Source organism: Plectropomus leopardus, chromosome 20, assembly GCF_026936395.1.
Source record: "Plectropomus leopardus strain MGB_pleo_1.0 chromosome 20, ASM2693639v1, whole genome shotgun sequence".
Classification (NCBI taxonomy): domain Eukaryota; kingdom Metazoa; phylum Chordata; class Actinopteri; order Perciformes; family Serranidae; genus Plectropomus; species Plectropomus leopardus.
Window position 1 is genome coordinate 28,696,005 of NC_142195.1, and position 17,035 is coordinate 28,713,039.

Below are 17,035 nucleotides of genomic sequence, written 5' to 3' on the forward strand. Positions count from 1 at the left end.
AACAGTTTGTTCTCGGTCTTCACTCCGCCCACTCAGCCTGATCATATGACCACCAGCAGCTCCTCTCCACTTCCTCAAACTTCACACAGCTGCTGTGTCACACCGTCCAGCCTGCACGAGCCCGCACCGCACGCGCTCACCCAACACCAGCACCACCTCTCAGGACTCAACCCGAGCTTCGGCACCGCGTGCGCGTGTGAGAGTGTGTGTGAGAGTGTGTGTGTCGGTGGTCTAATGGCAGGTTTGAGGAGCGGATCAGGAGCCACCGGGACCCGGCAGAGAGGACACCCCGCAGCCGCCGTCACGCTCCTCGCGCTGCTGCTCACCTGCGGCGTCAGGTGTGCTGCGGAAAGCGCCAAACTGAGCAACATCATCCTGATTCTCGCCGATGACCAGGATGTTCACCTGGGGGGGATGGTGAGTGGGCATATTGATTACACATACATGTTTTTCAGGTCACCTGTGTGTCTCTTGAAGAGTTTACAGTGACGTTTATCTGATAACACACACCTGTGCGCGTGCTTACGGTCACCTAACGTTGAGTTTAGAGTCACCTTATTAAACTTTTTGGTGTCTTTAAAGACTTTCGACTATCCCAAAAATGCTCCCACAGAAGCTCGAGTCTGCAGCCCGCTCATGTGGTTTGTGTGGCGTCAGCTGTAAATACAGGAAGCAGTTTTTTGACTGCTGGAAGTCGATTAATCGATGCAGTTACCTGACAGAAAATTTGGTTATTCTGCAACAGTTTCATAAGAAAAAAAATTATATTAGGGTTAGGAAATTGGTTTGATTTCTTTTGGAAACATGGGAAAAAGGCAATAAGCAACATGGATAGAAATGTCTAGAAAATTTGGGGAAAAAGAAAAAAATGCAAAATGTGACAAGAAAATTTATTGAAAATGAGTTGTGGGGAGATTATTACATGTTATCAAAAAAGGGGGGTGAAAAAGTCCAGAAAACGATTTTATATTACAGAAAAAAATATTAAATATTAGGGAAAAAAATAAATTTATTTATTTATTTATTTTTTGCTAATTTTTTGACCATTTCTTTTTAAGTTGCTCATTGCCTTCTCGCCATGTTTTGAAAAGAAACAAAGCCAATTTACTCAAATTAATCGATTATTGGTAAAATTAACAATCGATTCATTGTTATTTGAAAAAACAAAACATAAAAACGTTGCTTATTTCAAATAATACCAACTGCTATTTTGCCTCAATCAAAGCCATAACAACATAGTACATGAACTTTGACAGAAACATGCCAAACAGCATTTGAAAAACACAGATATTTAACATAAAACATCTTTATTCAGTGTTTTTCTTGGTTTAAATCAGCTGGTCTGTTTGTTTTGGAGAGGAAGAGACCTCTGTGGACAGTTCAGCTTTTTTTAGTGAACATAGACAAACACAAATTGTTATTTAAGGAGAGATTTTCATGTCTCTTTGTCTAAATCTTTTTGTTTGTGTTCTGCAGACCCCCATGAAGAAAACTAAAGCCTTAATCGGAGACGCAGGAGCAACTTTTGTGAATGCTGTGAGTGCACGTACTCTGCTGTACTTAAGTACAATATTTAGCTGCTGGCACTTGAGTCTTTTTATTTTATCCAGCTTTATACTTTTGTTTTTCTACATTTCAGATGGAAATATTGTGCTTTTTACTGAACTACAGCTTGGCAGCTGTACTTTAGTCAGATTTTTGTAGATACCTTGATGAGACACTCAACTTTGATATAAAACGTGCTTTCTTACTGTGTTATGCTGAATGGTTAAAGCTTCAGTGTTGCTGCGTTCAGACGCTTTTTACAAGTAAAAACTCTGACTATACTGTTTTTTTTTCTTTTGAATACATGGGGGAAATGCAATCACCAGCTTGGCACAAAAAGTCCTGTAAATTTAAAATTAAAAAGACAAAAATGCCCTAAGATTAGCTGGGGGTGGAGGTAAAAATGCACAGTAAAGTGTATCTATAAATCATACAATTATGTATTTAAAATGAAGATTTGAATGATTTATTTTTTTAGTTTTTATATTTTGCTTTTTTTGAATTACAAAAATGCTTTTCTTAAGGTAATTTTCTCATTTGTTTTTCTTTGGTTATTTCCCTTTATTGTTATTATTTTATTTTAAATTAATTTCCTGCATTTTTTCATCATTTCTTTTACATGCTCATTGGCTTCTTTTCATATTTTTGAAAGAAATCAAGCCATTTTTTTCAGTTTTCAAAGGGTTAACTATCTGATATCGTCACAGTGAGGACATTTTACTGCTGATAATTTAAGTATATTTTGCTGTAAATACTCTGGACTTTGTGCGGAGGGTCTTTCCTCCACTCACTTTAATTCACGTTTTCAAATGTTGAAACTGAGTTACACATCGTGCTCTCGGCTGTCACACTTCTCTTTCATCATCGTTCCTCCCCTCCTGTTCTTCGTGTTCCTCTATCGGCGCTCTCGCTTCCCTCTTCTCCTGTCAAGTTCACGGTCACGCCGCTGTGCTGCCCGAGCCGCAGCAGCATCCTGACGGGTCAGTACCCCCACAACCACGAGGTGAGGAACAACTCGCTGTCGGGGAACTGCTCCAGCCCTCTGTGGCAGAAAGGGCCCGAGTCCACGGCCTTCCCGCTCTACCTCAACAAAAACAAATACCAGACGTTCTTCGCTGGGAAATATCTCAACCAGGTCTGAAAACACACACACACACACACACACATTTAGATAATTTATTAAGGTGGTTTTATCATTATTAAGGTGGTTCACACTTTTGGCAGTTTGCAGGACTTCCTTTTTTTGACATGCGTTTAAATAATCATAAATAATAACAAAAGGTTATGAAGTTAATACTTGACAATGAACCAAAAGTTTCAGTGCGTTATTCTGAATGCTATGATTTTTTTTAACCTAACACTAATAAAAGTGTTACTTTTTTTTACTTTTGCTACTTACTTTTAATACTTTTACTAGTAACTTATTTATTCATTTATTTATTTTTAATTAAAATTTATTTTTAAAATTTTTTTCTGGATTTTTCTGGGACTGTTACTTTTGAATTATTTTGATTTTTTTCTGGATTTGGAATATATTTTCAGTGTGCTATTAGTCCTTTTACTTAATGTCTTATATATTATGAATAATTTTTTGGACCTTTGGGTTGTTTTTGTTTATTCATTATACATATTTGTGTGTGTGTGTGTGTGTGTGTGTATGTATAAATGTTTACTTTCTAATTTCATACTTGTAGTAAAAGAATGATAAATGTAAAAAGCTGTAGGTATAATAAACAACTTTATTGTTTTTTTTTCTTTTAATTTAAAGGCCTTATTTTTATTTATTCCTTTTTTTCTGTGCATTATTTTGGAAAAATTGTTGATAAAAGACCATAATAACATGCTTCTGCCACTGCAGAAATGCATTGGCCGAATAACGCCATATAACTGCATTTAACCTTTAGTATGCTTTGTTAGAAACATAGTTTGCCTTAAACACCCGCAGGCTGAGCTGTTGCAGCACCCGCAACTCCCCGACTTCCTGTAGCACACTTCAAATCTTCAATTTGAGTCAGCTGAGCAACAGTCCTTTTGTTTTGTTTTTTTAATCCAAATACCTCAACGTCTATTGGATGGATTGTAATGATATTTTGTGCAGACATTAATGGCGCCTTCAGGATAAATCTGTAATAATTTTGGCATTTAGCACCAAAGTTTCGCTGCAGATTGTGACTGCTCTTATACACTTATTAAAGGTTGTGACTTATTTCCTTGGGTTTTTTTTCTGTCATCAGTACGGCAAGAAAGAAGCAGGAGACGTCGGCCATGTCCCTCCGGGCTGGGACCAGTGGCACGCACTGGTGAGTCTCTCACACACATAAACATCAGTGGTGGAATTTATAAGTACATTTACTCAGGTACTGCATGTATATGTATGTAAGTATGAATTTAAGGTGTTGTTCATGCCGCTTTATACTTTACTCCACTATATTCTGGAGGAAAATATAGTACTTTTATACTTTATTATATTTATTTAAAAGGTTGAATTTCTAAAAATGAGAGTTAAAAAGCATAGAATCAGAAGAAAAATATGATGTTTTGTTATAAATCAAAATCCTAACACTTAATACAAATACAGTTTAAACAATAATTCAGTTAATTCATTGGCAGATTGAGCCGACTGATTGGCAACAATTTTTCGTGTTAATATCTAAGTCATTTTCTAATTTATTTTGAATAATTTTAAATTCTGGGGTGTGGTGTCCTGTGTTTGTATATTTTTTTTTTGATTGGGTACTTTTACTTATGAATAATTTTGAGTTTGGGTTTTTTTTTCTTAAAATAGCTTTCTTTGTGTTTTTCTTTTGATTTTATTATTTTTTTTTTTTAGGATTGGGTACTTTTATTTTTGAATAATTGTGAGTTTTATGTTTTTTGTTTGTTTGTTTTTGTTTTTTTGCGTTTTATAGATTAGGTACTTTTAACACTTCAGGTAAATATTCCTGAATAAACTCACTTACTTTTACTTAAGTAATGTTTTTAGATACCAGACTTTTACTTGTAACAGATATTTTCACAGTGTGGTATTAGTACCTTTCTGAAGGATCTGAATACTCCCTCTACCACTGATAAACACACACAAATACTATATTTCCAAGTACTTCTGACTGCCTTTGCTGTATGGTTGCAGGTTGGGAACTCGCAGTACTACAACTACTCGCTCTCAGTCAACGGCAAAGAAGAAAAACACGGAGACAGTTATGAGAAGGACTACCTCACAGACCTCATAGTGAGTCTCCTGTCAGCAGTATTTCACGCAGCGTCTGTAGGGACGTTTATGTGAGGTTTTATGGGAGGAAATAAGGAATCAGCTGTTGTCATGGAAACAGAATATGTCCAGTAAGTGATTTTTTTTTTTGCCTGCCAGTCAGCAGTGTGAAGGGTTAATCATCAACAGCTGGATGGTGGAGTAGGACAGAAAGAAAACAGGATGATTAAGATTTAATTTTACTTTGTGTAATTATTTGCATTCATGTTTTAGAGCGTTTGAGTGAAGACGTTTGTTTTCTTTGTTTTTATTTAAATGTGCCGTCTTCAGGTGACGGATGAGTCGTTCTGCTTAACCAGCTGTTTGCATGTTCGGCTGTAAATGTTTAGTTTATTATAGTTTATGAGAGCTGAACCTTATGTTAGCTGCTGATGGACTGTAGAAATGTTTGCACTTCTATCAGCTGCGAGAACCGTAATAAAATATGACTCTTAAAGTCGCCTTCGCCATCTGAGGGACAAATAATTTAATGTGCCATATGTGCGTACTCATTGGCTCAGGTGGGTTGCCTCTTTACGACCATTTGTTTTTCTATCCCATTCTTGCAAACGTTGTATCTAAAGAAGGGCTTAGGGGAATTTCCTCAAATTTGGCACAAACATCCACTTTTACTTAACAATGAACAGATTCGATTTTGGTGGTTAAATGTCGCCATGACCTTGCATCCATCTCATTCTTGCGATAAGAACACTGAGGGAATTTTTTTTTTAATTGTCGTGAATTGAATTTTATCAAATTTGGCACAAATGTGCACTTAGACTAAATGATAAACTAAGTAGATTTTAGTGGTCAAAAGTCACTGTGTCTGTCTCATTGGTGTGAACGAGATAATTGAAGAAGTCTTTGAATGTATTTCCCCAAATTTGGCACAAACATCCACTTGGACTCAATAATGAGCTAATTTGATTTTGGTTGTCAAAGGTCACGGTCAGTGTGATCTTCTCTGTAGTACCCTTGTGAAAGTGATAACTTAAGAACATCTTGAGGCAATTTCCTCATATTTGGCACAAATGTCCATTTGGAGTCGTATTGGTGATGCAAACTTTGTGCAAGTCCTCCGCTGCTGTTGTTCTGCTTTTTCCTGACGATCGCAGCAGAAATGAAGACATACATACGACAGTTTTTCAAGACACAGCTCATTCCATGTCCACATTAAATCTGAAACTAAAAAAACAAAGAAACTGAAATTAGAATAAAAATCAGATGGGAGAATATAAAACCAGCTCTAAAATCTAAACAGGACTAAACTTGTTGCAAGTCTTAGTCACCAAGTTTCCTCGTTTAATAAGGCCGTCGAGTTAATGAGCACCCTAAGTAATCTGAGTAGTGAGAGGACTGATTTAACACAGTGTGAGACTTGGAGCATCAGTCACATCTAATAAGGTGTTTGGCAGCGTTGGACCAGCTGTTTGTTCATATCCTGGGGTGATAATGACTCACAGATGCAGCTCAGCACTCACTTTTCTTTCAGCTCACTTTCCCCCCGCAATCATTTGCATAATATTTGTTTCCTCATATCTGACCCTGGTTCTGACAAACAAAGACGCTGTTGTTGTTTCCATCTTTGCCCTTTTATTGGTGCTTTTATTTAAATGTGAAATGTTGCAACAGTAATATTCAGTCATTGCTCATTCCTCCTCATTCCAGACGAATCGGTCCCTCCACTTCCTGGACGACAGGAGTCCCCAGCATCCCTTCTTCATGATGCTGTCTCCGCCAGCGCCTCACTCCCCCTGGACGGCGGCGCCGCAGTACCAGAAGGAGTTCAGTGACGTTAAAGCCCCTCGAGACGGGAGCTTCAACAAACCTGGGAAGGTGTGTCCAAAATAACTACAAACATTATTAACTACAAAAACTGTTTTTATGCCTCCGTGCTGGTGCCATTATGTTTTTGGGCTGTTTGTCAGTCATTCCTGTCCTTGAGGGAATTTCTTCAAATTTGGCACAAACGTCCACTCTGACTTAAAAAATAAACTGATTTGATTTTTGAGATCAAAGGTTAAAGACCAAGGTCACTGTGACTTTGTCTCATCCTTGGGAATGCCATACCGCACAAATATCTTCTGGAAATTTCTTCAAATTTGGCACAAACGTTCACTTGGACTCAACAAGGAACTGATTAGAATTTGGTGGACAAACATCACTGTGAACTTGTGTCCGTCTCATTCTTGTCAATGCGATATCTCAAGAGCACCTTGAGGGAATTTCCTCAAATTTGACACAAACATCCACTTTGAGTGAAAAATAAACAAATAGGATTTTGGTGGTCTAAAGTCAAATTTCACTGTGACTGTGCATCTGTACTATTCTCAAGAAAGCGGTGTATTAAGAATACCCTCAGTAGTAGCTGGGCGATATGGAATAAAGTCTTACCACAATATTTTTTTTCATATCCGTCGATATCGATATATATCACGATATACATCAAATCACTATTTCTGTTGAGCTTAAAGGTTCCCTTTGACTCCTAAATGACATATGAAGATATCATAAGGTTCATTTTGGTTTAAATATTTATTTTTTGTCAGACATTGAACATGACAAATATACTGTAGAACAGCATCACCATCCAATCACCCAGCAAAGGTCCAAACCTCATACCTAAAATCAATATCACCATTAATTGAACATTTACTTTACTGGTAATTCTGGTTTCATATTCAATCTCTGTTTGTTTGTGTATTTTAGGACAAACACTGGCTGCTGCGTCAACCTGTTAACCCCATGCCAAACAGCTCCCTGGCCTTCCTGGACAGTGCGTACAGGAAAAGGTACAGCTGTAAAAATCTTCAGTTGTGTTTGTGTTTGGTTTTTATGTCAGAATCAACATTTATGAAGGTACAATGTTGAATTTTGGAGTGAGATTGGTTTGCTACAAGTCTTTTTTCACATGAAATCAAACTTAGCAGGTTTGTTGACGAGTTTTAACACATTTATCCATAAATTGTGAAGTTGTTTTGAGTGCTTCTTTTATACTTTCTTATAAGTAAATAGGCTAATAAGCTATAATTATATGCTTAATTAAATTTATTTATGATACCAAACATTATCTAAGGAATTTCTGTTCTGTGTGTTTTATAAACAATACATTATTATATTTTTTATATTTTTTTTATTATAAAAATAATAAGAAAAGAAAAACAATCAACTACTGCTAAAGTGGAGAATAATAAACATTAAAAAAAGAAATTCACAAAAAAAAGTGAAATATATTTTTTTAATCAAAAGAGCTGAACTGTGTTTAAAATAAAGACGATGAAATGTGCAAAATATTGATCAAAATATTTAAAAAGGAGTGACTATATTTAATTGTTTAAAAAATGTAAAATGTACATTTTTATGAATTTATAGTTTTAATCTTTGAAATGTTATTGTTTATATTTCTTTATATAACTCTTATTTCAGTTCTTATTCTCTTGTGGACATAAGCCTTATTCCACATTGCATTTCCCTGCATATATTTAATGTGACCAAATAAAATTTTAAGAAATGTAAATGGTGATTTCTCCTGCAGGTGGCAGACCCTTTTATCAGTGGACGACATGGTGGCGCTGCTGGTTAAAAAACTTGAGTCAATAAAGGAACTGAACAACACTTACATCTTCTACACGTCTGATAACGGCTACCACACAGGTCTGAGTCCCTTCACTGGACCTCAGATTATTAAACACATCAGATTTTCTGTCTCGCAGTAATCCCAATGTCGTCCCTGTTCACAGGTCAGTTCTCTCTGCCCATTGATAAGAGGCAGCTGTACGAATTTGACATCAGGGTCCCGCTCATGGTCCGAGGTCCCGGCATCAAACCAAACCAGACACTGCAGGTCAGAAACACACACACATTTATGCGCAACACCATCGCCAGAGTGAATGTTGTACATTTCTGCAAACCACTGATTTGAACATTTGCGTCTTTCATATCGAGCCAATGTATTAAAACTTCATGTTTCTCTACATTTCAGTTTTTAATTTATGTTGTGAAAACAGCTTAGGCACAAAAACAGAAATACACATTATTGTTGCTGCAAACACAGTTGGAAATGCCCCAAACTTTTGTAAAAAAAAAAAAAACAAACAAAACTGTTTTTGTCGCTACAAGCATGATTGGAAATGTCCTGAACTGTCATTACAGAAACTGTTTCAGCTGTAAAAACACAGATGGAAATATCCCAAACTGTTGTTAAAAAATTTGCCCCTTTTATCGCTACAAACACAGCTGGAAAAGTCTCAACATTTCATTTAAAAATACCTGCTGTCACTACAAAGAAGGCTGGAAATGTCCCTACATCTTGTTTAAAAAATACCTGCTTTTGTCAACACATACACAGCTGGAAATGTCCCAACCTGTTGTTATAAAATGCCTGGTTTTGTCACTATAAACATGATTGGAAATATCCCAACCTCACGTTAAAAAATTGTACGCTTTTATTGTTGTTTTTTGTTTCAGTTGCAAATGTCCCTGCCCATTGTCAAAAATATTCATGTTTTTTTTTCTACAAACACACCTAGAAATGTCCTGATCTGTTAAAAAAAAATCAGCTTTTGTCACTCCAAACACGGCTGGAAATGTCCTAATCTCTCGTTAAAAAATACCCACTTTAATCTCTACAATCACAGCTAGAAATGTCCCAACCTGTCGTTAAAAATACCTAGATTTGTTTCCGCACAAATAGAGATTAATGTCCCTACCTGTATTTAAAAAATACCTGCTTTTGTTGATACAAACATAGTTGCAAATGTCCCAACCTGTTGTTAAAAAATTCCAGGTTTTGTCGTTACAGCATGATTTGAAATGTACCTAATCTGTTTTAAGAAACCTGCCTTTGTCACTACATGATGGCCGGAAATGTCCCAAACGCTTGTTGAAAAAAATACCTGCTTTTGTTGCCACAATTATGCCTGGAAATGTCCCAACCTGTTGTTAAAAAAATGCCCGCTTTTGGTACAACAAACCGAGTTGGAAATGTCCCTACATGTAAATATTCCTGCTTTTGTGACTACAAATATTCCTACAAATGTCCGGACCTGTTGTTAAAATGAAAAAAATATCTGCGTTTTAGGCCACAAAATGGTTGGAAATGTCCCGACCTGTCTTTAAAAAGTACTCAGATTTGTTTGTCTGTCCTAGGTGTCAGCTGAGCTCATAAACATGAAATCTGAACTATAAATACCAATGTAACATATCCGTGTTTGCAGTGCCGACATTTATTCTGTTATAATTATCAGGAATGTGTCTCTTTTCTTCAGTCTGTTTTGTAATTATCTCTTTATGTTGCATGACTTCAGGCTCCAGTGCTGAATATTGACCTGGCTCCCACCATCATGGACATATCCGGTGTCAACCTGTCGACCGTGAACGTGGACGGGCAGTCTTTCCTCTCTCAGATGGTCAGCTGCCTCTTCAAACGTTTTCCTGGTTGTTACTTTTCCCTCAATCTTAAAAACGTAAACTTTAATTTCTCTGACTTTCAGGCCCCATCACTGCGTAACGGCACTACGCGTCCCTTTTTCCTCGTCGAATACACCGGAGAGGGACACCCAACGACAGATCCTGCTTGTCCCAAACTGGGTCCGGGACTGTCTGTGAGTATCAACAACAAGACTGTGCTTTTAATGCTTTTAACCCTTTGAAACCTGGATCGTCATCACTTCGCCTGTGCTGCGTTCAGACGTCTGTCACAAGTATTTAAACCTTTAAAACATGGGTGAAAAAAACGGCAATCAGCAGCTTGGCATGAAATGTCTTGTAAATTAAAAAAAAGGGAAAAAAATCAGTAGGTGACAAAAAAATTACCTAAAATTTAGCTTTTACAAAAGAAAGAGCGATACAATGGAAAATTATCAAAGAATTAAGAAAAAATATAAAGACGTCTGTATTTATGAATTTATGTGTGAAATTTGGCTACAGAAATTTTATATATATATATATATATATATATATATATATATATATATATATAGTTTTATTAGAATTATATTTATTTTTTAATTTCCCTGTTTTTGCTCTTTTACCTTTTGTAATGCAAATTTCAGATAATTTTATCATATTTTTTTTAAATTATTTTCCTGCTCAATTTGGGGTACTTTCTTGTTAAGTGCCTCATTGCCCTCTTTTCATGTTTTAATAATCAAGCCAAATTGCTCAGATTTCAAAAGATTTAACTATTGATCAACAGAAAATAAATCAGCGACAAGACTTGTTTCATTCTCGAAAAACATTTATCAAGCATAAAAATCAAAATAATCTCACCACAAGTTCATGTAGTTGCTGTTCTGGAGCTTTTAATTGTATAAAATTATCTTTAAGAGCTCTGACGAATGGAAATTTTAACACCTACTGTTACATAACAACTGGACGAACTACCTGCAGAGAGGATCATGTGATATGAGCTTCAGAACAGCTGCTGAGTTGTTTTTACACACATAGTTGTGTTTAAATAGTTAGATAACTTTATTAGAGACACGTCATGACAGAGACACGTGAAAGACAATCTGCTACTGAAACAGAAATAACAGTGACACAAAGTCTTCCCAACAGGGTGTTAATGTTGCTGTGGAGTCGTTAAAAAACGAAATTGAGCAAATGAAGCTGATGGTAACAAGACAAATAAAACAGGCAGTACATATGAAGTTAAAGATTATGTCAAAATTATGCTCAGAGCGTCCTTACACAATCTCCAACATCTCGTAAAAATCAGGGTGTGACCTATAAACTGAAGTTCTCGTGACTCTTTTCTTCATAACACACCAGCCTTTGAAAAATACACTAGCTGATCCTGTTTCTGTCAATGGCAGCAATGACGTCAACTCGACATACAGAAAGCCCATTTTTAAAACTTCATAATGACCTCAAAAGACTTGAGATTCCTGAGGAAAAACAACCCAACTGTCCTCGTTTTAAACAAAGCACTAACTCAGCGTTACTTCAACTACTAGCTTTTTCGGGGCTTTCAGCCGCGTTACCAGATGTCAGATGTCCACAGAGAAAGACCACGAGATGCGTTTGAGAGCTCCAGAAAAAGCAAATAAGTGCTTTTTGCCAAACTACTATTTCCAGGGTTATGTTTGAGTTTTCATGCATTTTCTTGCCAGTTAAATGTCCGGTGTTTAGGATTTAGGGGGATAAATTGGCAGAATTATAATGTAATTTTATTTTGTGTATAATAACCCCAAAATAATTTTAATTCTTAGCTCCAGCACTAACTCAGCACTTAATTTCCTCTAGCAATGTTTCCCAGACTGCGTGTGCGAAGACGCCTACAACAACACCTACGCCTGCGTCAGGACCCTCGACAAAGAGCAGAACCTACAATACTGCGAGTTTGCAGACAGCGAGGTACAGCGTGGCTGTGTGTGACTCACGTCTGTGTCATTTCTGTTAAAAAAAAGAAAAACCGGACGTGCAGAAGCTCAGTCTTTTCTTCTTTTTGTCCCCAGTCGTTTGTGGAAGTGTACAACCTGACGTCAGACCCCCACCAGCTGGAGAACATCGTGAAGAAGGTGGACCCGGCCATCCTGCAGGCCATGAACCAGCGGCTCATAAAGCTGCAGTCGTGTCAGGGCGACAGCTGCAGGAACGTCAAGTGAAGAAGCTGCCAAACACAGACTGCTTCACACGTGTGAGGCCTTTTTTCTTAAGTTTCCGTTTTGACTTTTCTCGGGAGGAACAGCACGGGTGTAAATAATGATAATAACGTGGCGGGATTCTGTTTAGCTGCTTCAGTTTCAGGGTCCTGGTGTTGTGCATGCTGGCTCACTGTCACACTGTCATGGTTTACTGGGACACTTGAACAGAGCAAAGCCACTGTTAAAGGACGTGTTTGACATTTTGGGAAATATACTTACTAGTTTTGTTGCGGAGAGTCAAGGTGGGTTTATAGTTGTGTGTCGGCGCTACGCAAAGTCTTCGCATGTGGCCTGCGCTGTTTTTAAGCTTTTATACTTGTGCGATGGGGTGTCGGTGTCACAGTAAACACTAGTTGGCGGTGGGGTTTCTATAAAGTAAAGTTTGATTGATAATCGCTAACAGAGTTTTCCTCTACTCGTTTGAAGCGAGGAACAACAGCTACATTTAATAAAAACTAACTTTACTTAATTTGGCTCCATTACAACTCACAAAGTTCACTGACAGAACAATATCCTTATTTTAAACACATTTTCCCCACAAATACAACATGCTAATGTTTTAGCCCAACCCTATGGCATTTTACATTGTATAAATTAGCCTAGTGGCTAGTGGAGTTTTCCTCTACTTGTATGATGCCAGAAACAACAGCAACATTTAATAAAGGGAATGTTAGAAAAATTGGCTCAATTACAACTCACAAAGTTCACTGACAAAACAATTGTCTTATTTTAAACACATTTTTTTCCCCACAAATGCAGCATGCTAACATTGTTAGCACAAGCCTACAGCATTTTACATCGCAGCTACTCGCAGTTACATTTCTGGAGATGTGCACGCCGGGCTATGTCGTAGATTCAGCATCGATTTGACGCAGAAATATAAATCTCACTTAAGATAAGAAAATTGACTCCTCTCTCATTCATGGACGGTAAACATAGCTACAGCCGGCAACTGGCTAACTTAGCTTAGCATGAAGACTGGAAACAGAGGGAAACAGCTAGCCTAGCCTGTACTTTTGCACATTTTGCACAGACCCTCCACCAGAAAGCCAATAAGCATATTTCCCCAAACTTCTCCTGATATGTTCTTGACACCTGTGCTTTTCCGACAACGACGAGTCAAAATATCTGCTGTGAAAATTTAATGTTTTTCTGAGCTGTGCTCGTTATATCTTATAATTACAAAACTTTAGTATATTTCTTAACGATAACTTCCTCGCTCAGTCCATATAGAGTGCTGCAGGAATGAGTCCTAAAACCAAGCAAACTCTTAAAAAAGGAAGGGTCAGTGACTGTATTTGAATTTTGCATTGGAGCCACACTTTGGTGCCATAGAAGTCAATGGTTTGGGCAGAGCAGATCACACTGACAGACAGAGCCATGATATGTTTGGAGACCAATAAGAGGGACGACTAACATGCGTATTTAGATGGAAATTGTCAGTCAGCGTCACATAATGTGTGTTTTTTAATTTTTTTGTCAAAGGTGAAACTACGAAGATATGATGGGCTTTTGTGCGATTTGCTGTTTTCGCCCCATTGACTTCTTTAGAAGTGGCATCAAAGTTTGGCTCCATTGCAAGACTCAAACACCGTCACTGACATCATGACCCTTTGTTTTATAGTTTCTTTGCCTAAAACCCGGAAAGTAGTTTGTGCACTCCTGGTCCCCTTTAAGTCAATGGGTTTTTGGTTAGATGCCTGAAATCTGAACAAATTGGCTTAATTTCTTTCAAAAACATGGAAAATGTTAATGAGCAACTGAAATGACCCAAAAATTTGTTTTTTTTTATTGTACACAAAAATTACCTGAAATTTTTTTTAAAAAAGTAAGAGACAATCCAAAAGGAATTACATGAAGAATGATCTTCTAAAATAAAAATAATTATTTAAAATACTAAATATTTAATAATGATAGCTATAAATGCCATTTTTTGGATGTCTTTCCCTAGCTTTTTTTTAAAAATTATTTTTTTTAAATCCACCAAATTTTTGCAATTTGTGGAACCAAGCTACTCCCTGTGTTTTTTTCCATGTTCTTTTAAAAAGATCAAATCAGGCGCTCTGTAAAAGACGTAAAACGCAAAATCAGATTACAAGATGAAGCATAGTGGTGGCGACTTTGAAGTCATGCAAATGTGGTTTCTTCATAGTCTAACATTAGCTTTTCACCTTTGCTGGTTGCCTTTGTGCTTAAAAAATCTTGAAAGCGGTTTTATTTGTGAAAAAAATGTTGCTGAACAAAACATAAAAGTAAACTTTTGTTTGCCAGAGAGTTTATTTTCTGCAATAATCCAAAACACCAATGGAAAAATCCCATTGACACTTTGATGAGGGAACCAGGATGATGCTAACTTCTTGCGTTCGCCAAAACCCCCCAAAAAAAGTCATCCCTGCAGCACTCTGCTGAGGAAATCTACTGTCTTCTGTCAGTCAGTCAATGTTGTAATGTGTCTTTACATATAAACTGCACTATACACTTGTTTTTGTTCTTTACAGGGTTCAAAATGCATCTGAACATTATTGTTCTTAAACCAAAGGTTTGCTGATACACTGTAGCTGTACATAATCCAATCACCTCGAGAAGAAAAGTTTGACATTTTGGGAAATGTGCATCTTAGGAGTTAGCTCAGAAGATATGAACCACTCTTATGTCTCTTCACTCCATATAAAGCACTCACCAGCGGTCAGTTAGCGTGGCTCATCACGAAAAATCGTGAACACAGCTAACCTGGTTCAGTCGAAATGTAACAAAATTCACCCAGCAGCACCTCTAAAACTCACTGTAAGTAACACTTAATGTTGTTTTATCAGCACAAGAGTTCGTATTAGAGAATCAAGTCCTAATGCTAAGATATCTGGCTTCACCTTCATATTTCGTGTATATCAGAGATACTCAAGAATTTCCTTAAATCCTAAAAACATCCCCAAATCCGAGAAACATCCTAAAACCTTAGAAACAATCTAAAGTCATAGAAATGTCCTAAAACCATAGAAATGTTTAAAAACCTTAGAAATGTCCTGAAGTCCTACAAGTGTCCTAAAATCCTACAAACATCCCGAAATTCTACAGATGTCCTAAAACCTTAGAAACATTCTTAAGTCCTAGAAATGTCCTAAAATCATTTAAACGTCCTAAAACCCTAAAAATCTCCTAAAGCCTTAGAAACATTTTAAAATCCTAGTAATGTCGTAAAGTACAAGAAATGTCCTAAAATCCTAGAAACATGTATGGGGCTGCTGTGACCGGCCCCTGGCCCCTGGCCCCTGGCCCCTGGCCCCTGGCCCCTGGCCCCTGGCCCCTGGCCCCTGGCCCCTGGCCTAAGCAGAGCCAGTTGAGTCCCTGTTTTACTGGTTCTCTCAAGTCTTCGCTGGTTGCTGGACAAGATTTAAAGAATTTTAAAAATTAAAATAAACACACAAAAAAGAAAAAGTATAATTGATTAGAAAAACAACATATATAAGATTTAAAAAATGTAATTAGTGAACGTTAGAGGTGCTTCCAGGTGGATTTTGTTACCTGTAGTTTCCTGAACGTGGTGATAATTTTCTCTTCTAACTGTGAAAATGTCAAACTCTCTCCGAGGTGAACCTCCGGTTTGTGGAGTGCAGCTCCGGTCTCACGTTGCTGGACTTCCTTTAATCGAGACCGTCTGTTGTGTTCGACTATTGCTCCGATTTAGTGCCTCCGATTTAAAGAAGGGACCTGAGTTTTTTTAGATTTTAATTCTGACGTTTGGTTATTTCGATATTTTACACCGAGTATTAATGATGACGTGTCCGGAGAGTCTTTTTTAAAGTGGACGGTGGAAAAAGCGCCGTGTGGAATTTCACCTGTCGACGTTTGAAATGAGCGATGTGCCTTAAATGTGAATGTATTTGCACTGTGATGAAATTTAAAATAAATCAAAAGAAGCATTTAAATGTGATTGTCGTGCAGATATTTCTAAGCGGTAACACTTTTAAGTTCCCCTGTTTAGCTTTTATAAGCAGTATATCAAAACAAAGTTTAAAACTCACTATAATGTAGTTATAAGAACAGTTAATTAATGTACAATATTTTTATTATTATTATTTTACCAGCTTGTCATTATCTGTTCCTGCAGCAGCCCTGCTAACAAATACATTAGGTTATTATTATATAATATTCATATGCTTTAAGTGTTATTATAATGTGAATTTTCTTTGCACTGATTAAAGTTAACGCACGAAAATGTATAAAATCTATATTTAGCTAACTTTGAAGTATCTTGTACAGAGTTCCTGCGGATGCTTAAAAGTCTTAAAAGAATTAATAAATCTAAAAAATAAGGCCTTATTTGGTATTAAATTGGCTTAAATTAATCTTTCAAAAGTCTTAAAAAATACTCAGGCATAGGAAATATATTATTTTATAAAAATAATTAAATATAAAAAACTGAAAGTTTTATATGAATAACTGTCTTTAATTTAATATTTAAATTTATGTCACAGAAAAAAGAAAGTGTTTTTTGTTGCTTGTTTGAGGCCTTTTTTTCAAATATTCAGTTTATTGTAATTTACTAATTTCTTGCTGATTTTCGGATCATTTGCTAAGCTGCTTGTTTCCCTCTTCACGT

The 17,035-nt window shown here is 36.7% G+C and overlaps 1 protein-coding gene across 2 annotated transcripts; it reads left to right on the top strand.

The window, feature by feature from the left end:
- Positions 1-61: 61 nt before the first annotated feature.
- gnsb (glucosamine (N-acetyl)-6-sulfatase (Sanfilippo disease IIID), b) lies at positions 62-16,366 on the top strand. 2 transcript variants are annotated; one of them, XM_088070916.1, is made up of 14 exons: positions 62-417; positions 1,477-1,536; positions 2,477-2,680; positions 3,780-3,845; positions 4,676-4,774; positions 6,461-6,628; positions 7,502-7,584; positions 8,328-8,446; positions 8,533-8,636; positions 10,099-10,200; positions 10,285-10,395; positions 12,038-12,148; positions 12,250-12,431; positions 14,937-16,366. In XM_088070916.1, the coding sequence occupies exons 1-13, from the start codon at positions 235-237 to the stop codon at positions 12,397-12,399; spliced, it is 1,560 nt and encodes a 519-aa protein (XP_087927042.1). In that variant the 5' UTR covers positions 62-234; the 3' UTR covers positions 12,400-12,431; positions 14,937-16,366. The 2 variants fall into 2 exon arrangements, with proteins under 2 accessions (XP_087927042.1, XP_042365314.2); XM_042509380.2 differs by having other exon boundaries at positions 12,250-16,366.
- The last annotated feature ends 669 nt before the right edge of the window (positions 16,367-17,035 follow it).